The following is a 15752-nucleotide window of genomic DNA, read 5'->3' as shown; positions in this document are numbered from 1 at the left end:
ACATGAAGATAGACAGCAGAGGTAGACTGGGATGGGTGGAGATGCGAAAGAAAGCTCACAAAATGTTTCACTGCATAATTTACATAACTTAAACTACATCTTACGCAATATCTTAATCATCAGACATTTGTATATATTACTTCTCCCATCATTGTACTGTGTCTCTGTGTCTGTTTCTGTGTCTGCTGTTGAGCTCTTCAGATTACCATATTACATCACATGTAGGGAAAACATTCTGGTAATCAAAAGAATGAATATTAAGATGCTGATGACATACACAGAGTTTCATAGCACGGAGGCGAGAAGGGATATCTAGACAGAGAGAGAGACAGAGAGAGAGAGAGAGAGAGAGAGAAAGAGAGAGAGAACACGAGTCAACTAGCTGCAAGATGTCGGCTGAAACAGCTCTGCTCCTGGAGAGCCTTCTGTGCCACACTCACTCTTGACAGGGCAGAAGCCCCAGCGCTCGTCCTTGCCGTAGTCGAAGGTTGTGCCGCACCACATGTGCCCGTCCTCGCGGCCCACGCTGGTGCAGCTGTGGAACCACTGGCCATCGTACAGGAAGGGCAGGAAGCACGGCCGGCCGTGAGAGTTGCCCTGGATGGTGTAGATCTCTACAGAGAGAGAGATGGAGGGAGAGAGAGAGAGAGAGGGATAGAGGGAGAGAGAGAGGGAGAGAGAGAGAGAGAGAGGGAGAGAGGAGAAGAGTTCCAGTATTGGCATCCCCTTTCTGTGACCTTGACATTTTGTTTCACGTGAAATGCAACCAGACATCAGGTGCTAATGTTTAGTTGGTGGTCATGGTGATAAACATTTCTTGTCATTCATCTGACTTATTTATTTATTTTATCTATCTGAATGTGGGCTTTGTCAATGCAAGAATCATTGCCATCTCAAGAAAGCCTTTTGACTTGAGCTGACACTGCTCTAACTGGGAGAGGAGAGAGGAAGAAATAAAGAAAGACAGATAATGAAAGACAGAAAGAGGCAAGGGGTTAAACTTTAAATCCTGTCATGCTCTGTGTTTTGTTATTTTCAAGAGAGAAAAATGTCCAAGAGAAAATGCATGCAGGCCCTAAACAGACATATTCTCATACACACGCATATCAAACACTCCATGAAAAATGGCCAAGTAAATCAAAGCGGATTGGATGGGTTTCATAAACCTGCCGTGAGCTGTAGTTTGTGTACTAAAGAATGATCCAAGGAGATAGCAGACCAGCTGAGCAGTGCACAGCTCCAGCAGTGTGTCATCTACGAATGAGATTGATGGTTTAAGGACTAGGTGGGTTTTTGCATGCTGCAGGCTCTCAGCTAATGTCTGTCTGTCTGTCTGTCTGTCTGTCTGTCTGTCATGTGTTCTATCTTGTGGTCAACTTTACAGTGTAGGAACATGGATAACTAAACAAAGGATGAAAATAGAGTTGATATCTTTGAGATATCATGAGAAATACAGATATAACTTGAACAGCAAGACCAATCAAAGAATGTAATATATTATATTAATATAATAAGTATTGAACACATTCATACAAAATAAATATAGATATCAAATTAATTATTCAATGAGGAATCTACAAAATATTTGTATTACTCATTAAATACACTGTGAAATGATTAGCCTTAATATTAGTAGTGCAACACCTGTGTGTTTGTTTCAACCAATATACTGTATGTCTATTAAAACTGTCTCTATATCCATATTCCCTATCTCTCCACCCTTCTCTCTCTGTCCTTCTTTCTCTCTTTCTCCACTCTGAGCGAAAGCTAATCTCCTGTCAGACAGAATGCCCTGGGGTTGCCGTAGTAACTACCGCATTCCGACGGATGGTGGGATGTAAGTAAAGGGTAATGGAGGAAAAGATGAAGCGCTAAAGAGTGTGCAGTAGATGAGCCTCAAGAGGTGCATGATGTTATACAAACGCAATGCTGTCACATTATACTTCACAGCAGAACCAAGGGAAAGTAGGGCATTCATAATAAAGTACACAAACAGACATACATACAGAAACTCCCACACACAGACACACACACACAAACACACACACAAACACACACACAAACCAGGGGGTGACTAATGTCACTGGCATCTCCACCAGCATGTGTTAACGTCCAGAGAAATTTGTCAATGCTGCCAGTGATGTACGTGTAAAAGTTATTCCAGTATCCCTGCCACAAAAGCTGAGCACAGAGAGGGAGAGAGAGAGAGAGAGAGAGAGAGAGAGAGAGAGAGAGAGAGAGAGGAAAACGCAGTGGAAAAGGGAAGAAGGGGGAATGTTTTTTCTGGCATTTCGCTGTGGGGTGTCTGCTTTTAATTACAAACGGGCAGGAAAAGTCGCTGTAGTTGTAAACAGCAGTTGTACACAAGGTAAACATTTCACTCTCAGGACTGAAAAACCCGACCATCTTAAGCTTCAGTAAGAGACTAGATCAAATGGGGCATTTCAAAACATTATAACCTGTTTGTTGATACCACTGTATACCACAAATGATCTGAGTGGTAAAGTAAGGTTGGTGAGACCAGGGCGAAATCTACCAGTATTGAAATACACTGCGGCTTAGACCCCTTTAAAGGTGTAACACATGTCTCCAGTGCAATGAAAAACAGCCAGTCAGCCTGACAGCACTGTTTACAAACACTGGGGAGAGGGCCGGGGTGAGCCAATCTCGCTGGCCAGCAGCCAATCAGGTGGTAAGTAGAGATGCCCCTGGCAACAGTTAGTCTCCACAGTAGAGTCAAACAAGTCCAGATGTGCCCTGGCCACACAGCACAGAGCTACGTCATGACTCAGAGCGCTTACACTCTCTTCACCTTCTCATATATCTCAGCCTGTTTGATTACTGCAGACTCCCACTAATCTCTCTATGTCTCTGTTAAGTTATGTTCAGCACACTCCCATTATTCCCGGCTTAAATATGACTTCTGTCAAAACATTTAACCTGTGTGTTTCATAATGAAAAGGTGTTATGTCACTTTACAGGTGAGTGGTGTAGCGTGCTACCTAGAAATGAATGGGAATGACTGGAACACAGACAGAGTGGAGGGAATGTATAGTTTTAGAAGAATACTGAACAGACATAAACTGGCCATGGTGAAGATATGCCTGTCCTTCTATTAGAAAGCATCAGTTATGCATTTTAGCAGCTTCTCTCTACTGGCTATTCTTTCGCCATTATATTCCATGGAAGAATGGGGCCGCACCTTGGGCACGCCTGGAACAGAGGTCTTGGTCATCGCCGTAGAGTCTCCAGGACCCGTCGGCAGGGGTGTCGGTGGAGGCGTTGCCGGGCAACGCAGAGGCGGGCAGGTAGGTGTTCAGGCTCTCCAGCACCTGAGCGCAGTACCAGGTCCAGCGCACCCGCGGTGGCTCCCGGTCGCACGTGTACATGCCCAGCGGCGTGCGCTCGCCGCCCCGGCTCGAGTTGCCCACAGTGATGCCCAGGCAGAGGGAGGAGCCCAGGTTGAACAGGCGGCTCCTGGACACCCACTTCCAGAGCTGGGCGTCGCCCTCGCAGCGGTCGGACATGTACAGGACGCTGTCCCGCACGCCCAGACAGCCCCGGGTGCCCTCATGGAGAAAAGTGAACGTGTCTGAGTCAGCTGTGGGTGAGAGAGAGAGAGAGCAAGACAGACAGAGTGAGGGGGAGGGGGAGAGAAAGAGAGAGAAAAGTAGTTTTTGCATTTGACTTTCAAAGGTGATTATTTCTCAGTAATTTAGCAAAGTGGATCATTAAAACAAGCTCTCATGTGTGAAACATTCGGTTAAATTCTGAAAGTATAATTTATCAGAAACAACAAAAGGGAGTCTCTGTAAACACCCGCTGACAATGGTGAAGTGACAACGTCAGTGTGGTGGCTTGGAGAGAGAGTAAAGTCGAAAGTGACAGTGGCAGAGACAATGAGTGAGATAATGCGATCGTCAGCAGCATGGCCGCCACTCTACAGAGAAGCAATCATACCAGCTGAGTTGCTAATGTGGAAAAACACAAGGAAAATCAATGGCTATCAATAACATCACATCCCAAAAGGATGTTGCTGAGCTCAAAAATAAAAGAACACATGGGAGTCATGGCACAGCAGTAGTGTCAGTGTCCATACCACATGAGGGTCTATGTCAGTGTCCATACCACATGAGGGTCTATGTCAGTGTCCCATACCACATGAGGGTCTATGTCAGTGTCCCATACCACATGAGGGTCTATGTCAGTGTCCCATACCACATGAGGGTCTATGTCAGTGTCCCATACCACATGAGGGTCTATGTCAGTGTCCCATACCACATGCGGGTCTATGTCAGTGTCCCATACCACATGCGGGTCTATGTCAGTGTCCCATACCACATGCGGGTCTAGCGCCCACGCACACATGGGAGCCATGGCACAGCAGTAGCGTCAGTGTCCCATGCCACATGTGGGTCTAGCGCCCACGTCGACTCAGGTTCGAGTCCAGCCCACTCCCCATCTCTCTCCCCGACTAATTTCCTGTCTGACTGTCACCGTCCTATCAATAAAGGCTAGAAAAGCCAAAAGACTAAACAAAAATGAAACATTTTAAACAGGTGATTAAGACTTAAACAGGTTTTCACAGTTCAGAGAGAAGAGCCAGCCTAATGAAGGTGGGGCTATGTGTCTAGACATAAGGTGTTAACTGCAAAGGCTGCTACCTTAAAGAGAGGAAAGCTGTTGCACATGTATACACACTTGTGCCCTTCAAAGCCAGGTTATCGGCGCCTGAGTGTACGAATGCTTCTCACAGTTTGATTGCGCTGTAGCGATGTGACCTGGGATGGCTTTCCCCTCAGCTGGAGGAGATTTTGTGGTCTGTGCTTAACGAGGTAATGGGACGATAGTGTGTGATGAATGTTTTCACAGCCCCCTCAGTGGAATCGTATTGCTAGTTATGGTTTGGCCGCTCATTTCAGTTTTATTTCTGAGAAAGGAACAAAATTCATACATTTAAAACATATGTCAAGGTCAATATTTGACAGGGGCACTTTCAGAACCATTTCTAAAATCCGAGGGCTTGGCAGTGTCTCAAATGTGTCTTGGGCTTGTCTCACAGATTTCACTACAATCCTTCAGCAATCAAACATTCAGGCCTGGGAAAGCCTCACAAAGGATGGTTGAGTAGTTGCATGTTTGGGATAATTCTTCATATAAAATGCCTGTATGGCAACATGACAAATGGTGGATCAACCCATGGATGCAAGTTTACAAACGGTTCCACGTACTCGTATTTAGAATAACATCAGAACAGCATGCCTAACAATGCATCACTAGATTTTATGGAGCAAGAAGAGCTAAAAGAAGTGACCAGAAAATTGGAAGCAGAAAGGAAGTAAAAGATCAGTTGAAGGATAAAGACACGGTGGTCTGTCAAAGTAGATATAGAAAGAGAGAGAGAGAGAGAAAGAGAGAGAGAAAGAGAGAGAGAGAGAAAGAGAGAGAAAGAGAGAGAAAGAGAGACCTTTGCAGATAGTGGCTGGACTAGAGCCACAATGAGAGGAATGTCGGGAACCAAACCCAACAGCCTTCCCGAAAGCCAGAGTGGTTTTCTCTCATCCCCCCTTTTTCTCCTGCTTTTCTTTTGCTGTCTTTCTTTCATTCCTGCAGGGGGGAATGTGAGGTTACGGCCACAGAATGGGTGATCAAGTGTGGGAGAGAGAGCGAAGCACTGAGAGCAAATGGGAGGGAAAAAAAGACAGAAGGTAGAGTGAAATAAAGAAAAAGAGGAACGGAGAGAGCAAGTGAGAGGGAGACTGGAAAGGGGGACGAGAGGAACACAGCTGTGCTTCTGAATTGAGGTGTCCTCAAAAAAGGACAGTAAGAGAGAGAGAGAGAGAGAGAGAGAGAGAGAGAGACAGAGACAGAGAGAGAAAGAGAAAGAGAAAGAGAGAGAGAGAGAGAGAGAGATGGAGTGGGGTGGACAAAATGATCCCTATACAAACAGTAGCCCTTCATTCTGAACTGTAAGCCTGAGAAGTGAAAATAAAAAGAGGCGGGCAAAACAAGGGGAGAAAGAGAGAAAAAGACACCCTCAGCATTCCTACCATTTGGGCCCCGGAGAGGGGTGCAGGAAGTAAAGAGAGAGAGACAAAGAGACAGAGAGAGAGAGAGAGAGAGAGAGAGAGAGAGAGAGAGAGAGAGCGAGATGGAGAGAGAGAGAGAGAGACTTTGACTTTTAAGTTTCCTTCATTACCAGTAAAAAGGAAACTCACAACAGGTAAAATCAAGACAAAAAAAGAGCAAAAACAAAAAGAAAAAAAAAAAACACCCACACAGAAAACCAAACCCAAAACAAACACAATTATTGCTCAGCATCAGTCAATTCATGGTAACTTGCCCTCTTAATTTACCTTGCAAATACATTCTTCCAGAGAGAGAGAGCGAGATATATATATATATATATATATATAGAGAGAGAGAGAGAGAGAGAGAGAGAGAGAGAAAGGTGGATATAGGGGAGCAAGCTCCCACACAAAGGCACACACACACACGCACAGGTCTTACAGTATTAAGTACATTCTGGTCCCACTTCCCATTTGCCATTTTTCATTTGGAATTCTCCTTAGCTATATTTAATATTGTCAGTCACATGTGGGATTCTTGTTGTTTACAGATTGTCACTTGGCCACTGACCCAATCGTCACTCCTGTAACCCTTATGCACTCCCTGTGTTGTTTCCAGAGACCCTATTTCTGCCTCCATCGGCCTCTGCTGGATTTAAATCAGGTAGTCAAGTCTGGTGTGGCATTCCCCTCTAGAGGGTCTCCTTGACTGCTCTGAAAAACTGAAGGCAGAGTGATTCTCCAGATGGGACAATCACCGCTGCCAATGAGTGTGACTGGGGCTAAATAGTGCTATTGTGTGTTACGTATTCTGTGTCACTGTTGATATGGTATGTTCCCCTCTCACTTTCCCTCTTTCTTTTATTCATCTCTCTCTCTCCCTCTCTGTCTCTCTCTCTCTCTCTCTCTCTCTCTCTCTCGCTCGCTGAGGGCTTAGAGTGTAATCAGTTATAATTGATGCCCATTCCTGCACACATCTCATTGTTGCATTCTGTTGCTAAACACAGCTAGTGATTAAAGACCCAGACAGAAGCGCCTGCGTAGCTGTTCTCTCATTATGATGCAATAAGACTGTAAAACTGCAGCAGGCGAGGGCCTGGCAACAAAAAGGTTCTGGAAAAATCCACAGCAAGTTTGAACCCTGGCTTTTTAGAGAAATCTGTGAGAGGAGCTCGAATCCCAGACCTCTCCTTTCACGAGGACAGGCCGTTCCGTCAATCCTTAATCTCAGTCTTACTAATGCAACACAAGCCTGGACAGGCAGAAAGTTAACCAGCCTTCTGAGGAGCAACACCCCTCTACAGGATCTTAATCACTGACACGGGAGAGACCACAAGCACAACAGTTAACTTGTTGTTTTGATTTGTTGTGAATATTTCCCCATTCCTCACAACTAGCTTTTTCTGAGCCACAAGCGCTAATGGAACTACACTACTGTCAATATTGATAATGAACCATTTACTCTGACTCCAACACTCTCCAGCTGATAACATCCACATTAGCTAATGGAGACATACATGGCCTTTGAAAACATAGTCTGTTCTTGCATAACAGTCATTGTGGTTTAGGTCTGCTGAATGTCAAATCAGTGTGGGGAAACTGGGCTCCAAATATCCACACAAGGCCATAATTCCAAACAAGACCAAAAGTGTAAATTCGAAATACTATTTAAAAACGGTAATACTTTTGATTGGCTTTAAAGGTATATGCATACATTACACAAGTTATCAGACTAAAAATAAGACTATATAAGACTTAAAGTAATCAGTGTTTTCTAAATTAAAAAGCACACTCTTTGTTCCTGATTTAGATTATGGGGATTAATTAGTTTATTATATCTACACACTGATGGATGTACAGTATCTGTCCTAGAGCTACCTGCCATCTGAGCAGACGTTTGATGACAGTCAATATGTCTTGACAGTCAAATCCCCATCACCAGCTTCAGCCTCCTCGTAATGTAATGAACAATGTATACAAAGTTTTCAAAAAAGCTGTGGAGTCTCTAACAGTGTGATCCAGTAGCTGTGCTGGGTTTGTGCAGTGAGGCAGAGCGCTCGGCCCACTTCTGCCAGCTCTGCCAGCTCTGCCAGTATGGCACCGGGAGCAGGCCTGTTGGCCCGGGTTTGACAGGCCCCGGCCGCGGAGTTTGATTTCTTTTGCCGTGCTTTCCCCCCCCCCGGGGGGAGCGTGGGTTGCATAATGCTGATGTTGGCTTCGGCGCGATGCAGGCGGAGGCTCGTGGATATATCAGGTCTGCTATTCGTGGGCACTGGAAGCCAGCCCTGGGGTGCGGAAACAGATGCAACCCCCCCCCCCCCCCCCCTGCCCACCTCACCCCAAAACCCCTGTCCCTACCCCTCACACCGTTACCTCATTTAAAGAGACACATGGATGCCTTTTAAAAAACATTGTTTAACTTCAGTTTCCCGCTGACATCTCTAGGAGATGAGAAACGTCTGTTTGGCAATGAGAGTGGATCCAGAGGATTTGGGGCGATCAGGCATCCGAGTGTCTGAGTAAAAAATAAAAAAAACATAGTTCATCAAAGCCAAACTAAAAAAGAAACTGAGGTGTGTTTGTTGCTAAAATAGAAACTGCTTCGCACACGTGTCGAGGCAGGCTGAAGCCGTGCATCCAGGAACTCTGGCCAAATATCACAGCACGCTGAAACGATAACAACCCCCAGAAATGCCACATCACCTTCTACACGTCGTCCAAAGCCAAGGAAATAAAGGAGATATTCCAAACACGGACACAGACCAAACACGCACACACCTTTGGTTTGTCACTATGCTCTTAGTGGATACCTCTAAGACTAGGTGAAAATAAATGGTGGAATATTTCACAGTTCAATCACAGATGAGAACTCATGCCTTGAGCTATCTCTGTTGGACCTGCGATGGTTGTTGTCTACATGTAGGTCTACTTTTCACACAGTTTGATAAGATACTGGATATGCTGACCATTCACTAAATCCAAGAAGTGTAAACAATAAAATATGCACAGTTTGTTCAACACCACACACACACAAACACTCTCTAGCATGACACATAGAGGGCCACACAATACATTTTTTAAGCATTAATGTTGATTATTTCAGTCACTCCCATAATTTACTGACATACTGGCAGATGCAATGGTGTGTGTGCGTGTGTGTGTGTGTGCGTGTGTGTGTGTGCGTGTGTGTGTGTGTGTGCGTTTGTGTGTGTGCGTTTGTGTTTATGGATGGTTGAGGAAGTTTGCAAGTACTCAGAAGGATGGAGCTGACAAACTAAAGGTACCCCCGGGGGAATCATGTGACTGCAGGTAAATTACTCCCAGGTGCTGTGTCAGCACCACTCCCCCCTCTCTCTCTCTCTCTCTCTCTCTCTCTCTGTAAAATGTGGGCCAAGGTGGGTCCCTGCCTCTCTCCGCTGCCGCTCCACAGCTGCTGAGCCCCGTGTTTGCTCAACAACACCACTGCTGCTAAACATGTCAGCGTCCTGTTGCTTCAACCTCTCCCCGAACTCGCCAAGAACGAAAAAATAAACCCCAAAATTAATATCCGATCAGATGGCAAGTCTAACTTCATGGTTTATATTTGGCCTTCGGTAGAAAAAAGAGACACTGTTCCCTCCCATCTTTCTTTCTTTCTCCCACCCTACTATCATCCTGTCTTCTCCACGCCTCCTCCTGGCCTGTTTGCTGTCCTGCTGAAGCCCCCGTCGATGCCAGATGGCTTCCTGCGGAGGAGAGGGGTTTCAGCCATGGCCAAGAACAGCAGACCAACAGAGCGAGGAGTGCAACCCAACCTGCCTGTAATCAAGGGCCTCCTAAAACCCAGCGCCACACACACCTCTTCAATTAACCAGCCGCCCCTCCTCTCATCCCAGGAACCCAGCACGTCCATGACAGAACCCAAACCCACGCCTTAGTGATGACAGTTGGCGGTCGATGGGGGGGGGGGGGGGGTTGTAGGTTTTATGAGGTAGGGGTGGCTGCCGGTTTGGAGAGTCAGAACACACACACACACACACACACACACACACACACAGAGACAGAGCAAGACAATGTGAGCGAGAGAAAGAGGGAGGGTGACAGAGGCACAGATTACACTAAGCACTTGGGTAGTACCTGCAGCACACAGTAGTTCTGATGGCACCCAGACCCAGGGGTCTGTGTGGAGGGGTCCTGGCCCCGTGCAAACACCCTAAAGGAGGTCCCATACTGGGGGACGAGGCAGCTGAAAAACAAGGAGCCGGGAGCCAGGAGGCCCAGGATGTTGACTTAGAAAGCGTATTAAGGTAGTTTCCCAAGATCTGATACAGAGGGAGAGGCCTGCCTGAAACGTTTTTTATTTAGACAGATGTTTCAAGGATAAGTGGAGGGGATGAGAGGAGATGTACTGGGGAGTGTAAGGTACACAGAGCAGGGATGGACAGAAGAGAGAGAGAGAGAGAGAGAGAGAGAGAAAGAGAGAGAGACAGAGAGAGACAGAGGGAAGGAATGAGTCAGAGAAAAGGAAAGGAGGATGTAGACTGAGTATGATGGAGAGGAAAAACACAAAGAACAGTAAGAACAGTAAGAAAGACAGAATAAGGGAGAAGACAGTAGAGTAGGAGTTTTTGCAGATGATGCTTTTGTTTGGCAGAAAACAGACATGCTATGACACAGCACACGCACACGCACACACACAAGCACGCACACACACACACACACACACACACACACACACACACACACACACACACACACACACACACACACACACACACACACACACACACACACACACACAGAGAGAGAAACACGCACACACACACACACACACACACACACACACACACACAAAGAGGCAGGAAATTCCAGGCTCTTTTGTTTGTTTCTGGTCTATTTTACGGTGATGCGGTCGTTGAGCGGATAGGACCCAACCGAGCAACAATTCACCTCTGCAGGGCTGGAGTGGAGGCTGACCATGGATGCGATTGCACAAGGTCAAACTGGGCTTTTCATAGCCTCTGCATAAATAAATAGCATATGTATACGTTTCTGACCAAACACTGCCAAAAGGGCTAAGACTGTCGGAAATCAAACCCAAAGTTAAGTAGGCTACCACAGAAGAGTGGCCTGTATTATGAAGTATTTCGAGTCTCATCCAAAACAAAGCTGGAGTGGGCTATCCTAAGCAGCCATGTATACTGCTCAGTGTCAAAACACTACTTTCACCAGGGAGTGATAGTGTGGGTGAGATGCTGGCACAAGTGTGTGTATGTGTCCATTTCTGTTACCGGGGTCCTCTGAAATTCACATTCAATCAGGAAATAGAATACAGAAAAAGGACTCATAAAGTCGATATCACAGTAAAAATCGATTAACTGACTTCATATTCGTGAAGTTCTGTTCATTCATATTAACATACACAGTGCTGTATGTGATTTCACCTTGGCCCACTGTCACTGTTTACGCTAGTATGTTATATTTGTTTTTAAGACTTTGATAGCACACGGCAAATGATGAGTTGGTTCAAACAGACAGCAAGAGAGACGGCATCAATGCAGAGTGGAATTAACATCGTTTTATTTATCCACCCTAATAGCAATGAGGAGAGCCAAACCCCACCTTTTTAAAAAGCTAATCGTGGTATTGTGTGTTAACCTCTACTAGTTATTTAACCAGTTAATACGACTTTTGTTTCCCCGTCTCTGCTGAATTTAGTCGTAGTCTATTCCAACTAAAAAGAGTTTCCCAAGACAAAGAAGCAGACACGTTTACAACTGACAACTATGTGCTAATACGCAACTTTCCCAACCTTTCCAGGTCGGGTATGCGTGGCAAGGCAGATCTATTTGAGCTGGCGTTAAAAACCGGGAAATCATCAAGACAGTTTCGGACTACAGGTCTGCTACTCGTTATTGTATAACCGGATGTAAAGGTCACATCTGCCCGCGGGATGCCAAATGGCGCTGAAGCAACACGTAGCACAACGGGCCGCTGATGGAGAGGGAAGAAAAGTCCACTAGCCCTAAAACACTTTGGTAACCTAGTTTTGACTTCAGTCCTGCAAGCAAAACATAAAAGGAGCAAAGCCCCCTCCCCCTTTCACCCCCTCCCCCGCCTCCACATCTGGTTCTACTCAAAATTTGGACTTTCGTGGCATTCCATCGCATCAGCATCAGTTCATCATTAGCATCAGTTAAATGCTAAGTCAAAAGCGGCAAAGAAATTCCAAAACCAACACTTTCCAGAGAAAAAAATGACATACACTACTGCTGCAACGTGTACTCTTGCTGGGTAGTCTGCAAAGTAGCTACTCCCGGCAAAGTGCCTGCCGTGGCGAGATTCAACTTGAATGAAAAGTCTGCAACAGTCCTACTCAATGACGACAGAAGTTTAGCTTCCTTACCTGACACGGCGCTCTTTAGTTCCAGACTAAAAAACAATAAATATAAAGTGCTGTAACTGCAGAAACGGATACTGTTTGTACATAATCGTCTCCAGTGATCGGGATTCTTCCCGGCGCGTTGCATTCCCTCTGCTGCCTCGAATGTTTAACGTGGAGAGGGAAAAAAACAAGCTTTGTCCCGGGAAGACTGGGTGCAGTGAAAAGTGTCTGAGATTCTGTACAGACCAGAGAGAGTTCTGGAGAGATCGTGCTTTGCGAGGGCTGCTGTCTATCTGCGCGTCATTTATTGAGCCCGAAGTGAACGAGCGCAGCAGACACTGCGTCACCCGTCCCCCCCAGCCCCCCCTCACAACACACACATATTCTCTCTCTCTCTCTCTCTCTCTCCCTCTCTCGCTCTCTCTCTCTCTCTAAAATACATTTGTTCAACTTTATGCAGTTTGGTATGGATTGCATTGAAAGGATTAAGTTATTTATAAATATAAAATATATTATAAACATAATAGAGAGAGATAGGGAGCATACAATGTTGCCTTTAGGGACTGGTAAAGCAAGACACCACCACCACACAGTGTGCAAACATCATCATGCCACTTTGCTTTAAATGTCAATCACGAGAGTGATAAGCTCACACCACAACAAATAGCACATCGATTGTCCCTGTTAAGCCCCAGGATGTCTGTGAATATCTGTGTTCATCTGATGGGTTCACAGATGATGGGGAGAGATCTGAGACGAGATGCCTCTGGAGGGAGGTTGATAAGGATTGGGAGAGGGGGTGTCATGGTATTGGCTTGTGTTTTATGGCAGTTTCTGGTACCAGACTCATTTATGTTCATCAGTACTCATCAAATCCTGACCACACTGCAGAAGTAAACAAGTTCTGCATGTCCTCATGTTGGCCTGTTTGGAAATGTCCCTGTGTTCCTGATTGGATTACACAACTTTCTGCAATGGACGTGCCACCACACTCAACCACAGAATACAAAAACAGTTAAAAACAGCGATTCCATAGATTCTAGTATCGTGAGCAAACGCCTGAATGTACATATGAAATGAATAAACAAGGATCTGGTGTGCGGAGGAGGGAATAAGGGAAGGAGGAAATAATCAGCTTTGATTTTATGCTCACTTAATTCAAGGATTCACAAAACTGGTGTTTTCCTGAGCACCAGCCAGGTCATTCCAGCGCATAATTGAAATGGCCGAGAATCAAAAGCAGAGGAAAGAGGACTGACGGTAGTCCAGCTTTTCTCTATTTTAATTTCTCCACCAATCCTTTAGCAGCAGCACAAAATAAATCAACAATAGACTAAACGGCTTCATGTACACAAAGACACAGAGAAGGTGGTGAAACAATCCATCAGTTCAAATTTCCAGTTTTGTCAACAGAAATATGCCTGAAGAAACACTTGTTTCCAGTAGCCTAGTTATAATTCCCACAGTCCCCCACCAGACTTCCATTCATCACACAGAGATTACTTATTGTGTGCCGCGGGTATGAAACAAAACTGTAATCAGATTGGATCTTTTGCTGATGGTACTCTAAACTCTAATCAGAAAGATGGGGATGATTGTAAAACGATAAACGATTGTACTCCATTTGTCCCAAAGGGCACTAGATTGTATAACATCCTCGATTAAGGAGGAGAAAGTTGTCTCAATGTCACAGGAAATAATGAACCTGCTGAATTGGGTCACCATTAAACAGCAATATTTTATATTCACTGTTATATGTATGTAAACTATGCACTTTATTACTGTGGTTTGTGTAGTATAGTATTGAAGAACTGCTTTATAATGCATTACTGTGAACTGCATTATGGGAAATGGTACATAAACAAAAAAGTATTTTACTTTAGTACTGATGTCCTGCACTGTACTGTGAATCATCATGGTGTCTCCTGCATAGTACTGTGTATCATAATTGTGTTTTACTGCATAGTACTGTGTATCCTAATTGTGTTTTACTGCATAGTATTGTGTATCCTAATTGTGTTTCCTGCATAGTACTGTGTCTCATCATTGTGTTTTCTGCGCTGTAGTGTGTATTGTGTACAAATACAACCTTTCCTGTGAAAAAGCCTGCTCTAGTTAATGGTGCTAAATAAACAAAAACAATTTAAATGAATTGAAATTGAAAAGCAGGAAAGGAACAAAATGACTATCATGCGAGTACTACACTAATAGTACACACACTAAAACAAATATCAGTTAATAAATCAGATCAGGTCAGATTCTTTTTTTTTGCTTTGCCCATGACCCATGACCCATGTGCAAAGCTGTTAGAAGTTTAGCACTCAAAAGTATGACAATATTAACTGATGCACAATACGTCTTCAGCTGTGTGTCTGATTATGGTGCAGTACAGGTGTTCCTGAATGCCTCATCTGTCTTCAAAGGAGCTTCTTCACAACAGTACATGAAAAGATGAAGCTAGTCAGGTTTTGGTGTGTTTATATGTGTAGGATATGTAGAATGACCTCCTAAAGAAGCTACAGTGCTCACATCTCTGTTTGTGAACTCAGCAGTCTATTTCATGTAACAAAGTGTAGTACAAGTAGCATGCAGACTTAATCATTATACATTTATGAGGAATCAAACGCATGACCTCGGTGCCGCTAACACACTGCTTTATACCACCCTACTTTTTGATCCACAGAATCACTTGCTGATGATTATTCCAATATCTTATCATGAATTAGAATTTCAAAACGAAAAGAAGCCTTCACAACTAAGATGTTAGGAAAAGTTAATGAAAAGAAAAGTTCTTTTTACAGCAGGCTTCTTGTCACTGTGTTTACTATGCTGATAAAACACCAGAAAAGAACTACACTACTTTACTGACCAATAACTGCCAGGAAGTTACTGTAGTTTTTACAGGAAATGTTGTTTGTACAGTGTTTGTATTAAAATGAAGGTGCAGTCCACAATTCTAATCCCAAAGACATTTTCTCAAATTCAACAAATTGCTCATCACAGTCCTCTAGCTGCTCGTTCAGTGCTAGATAAACCTTCAGTGTTTATACACAGTCTTGGCTCTGTTAATGGGAAACAAACAGAGTGGCTCGGACTGAGCCATAAACACTCCCAGCTAATCAACACACATGTTTCAGGAGCACGGAAGAGAGGGGTGTCTGTTACTCCACTAGTTTCATACAAAAACTCAATAATGCATGTTTGAAGATGCCTTCTGCAATTTGGTTTTGTTTTTGCAGAAGATGCCTTCTGCAATTTGTTTTTGTTTTTGCAGAAGACTGTTGATATTTGAGCTTCTGCAAAAACAAAAACAAATTGCA

At 44.5% G+C, this 15752-nt stretch overlaps 1 protein-coding gene across 1 annotated transcript in view; it reads right to left on the bottom strand.

Moving 5' to 3' along the window:
- The window catches only part of mrc2 (mannose receptor, C type 2), a 32132-nt gene extending 19358 nt beyond the window's left edge, over positions 1 to 12774 (bottom strand). Inside the window, exons 1-3 of the mRNA XM_031567007.2 lie at positions 12454 to 12774; positions 3203 to 3601; positions 441 to 614 (exon numbers count right to left, since the gene is read on the bottom strand). Of these exons, the coding sequence (XP_031422867.1) occupies positions 441 to 614; positions 3203 to 3601; positions 12454 to 12577 (697 nt within the window). The 5' untranslated portion in view covers positions 12578 to 12774. The remainder of the gene's footprint in view (positions 1 to 440; positions 615 to 3202; positions 3602 to 12453) is intronic.
- Between the last annotated feature and the right edge of the window lie 2978 nt (positions 12775 to 15752).

This window comes from Clupea harengus, chromosome 1 (assembly GCF_900700415.2).
Source record: "Clupea harengus chromosome 1, Ch_v2.0.2, whole genome shotgun sequence".
Classification (NCBI taxonomy): domain Eukaryota; kingdom Metazoa; phylum Chordata; class Actinopteri; order Clupeiformes; family Clupeidae; genus Clupea; species Clupea harengus.
The sequence above is the reverse complement of the archived record's forward strand: the minus strand, read 5'-3'. Positions and strand labels throughout refer to the sequence as shown.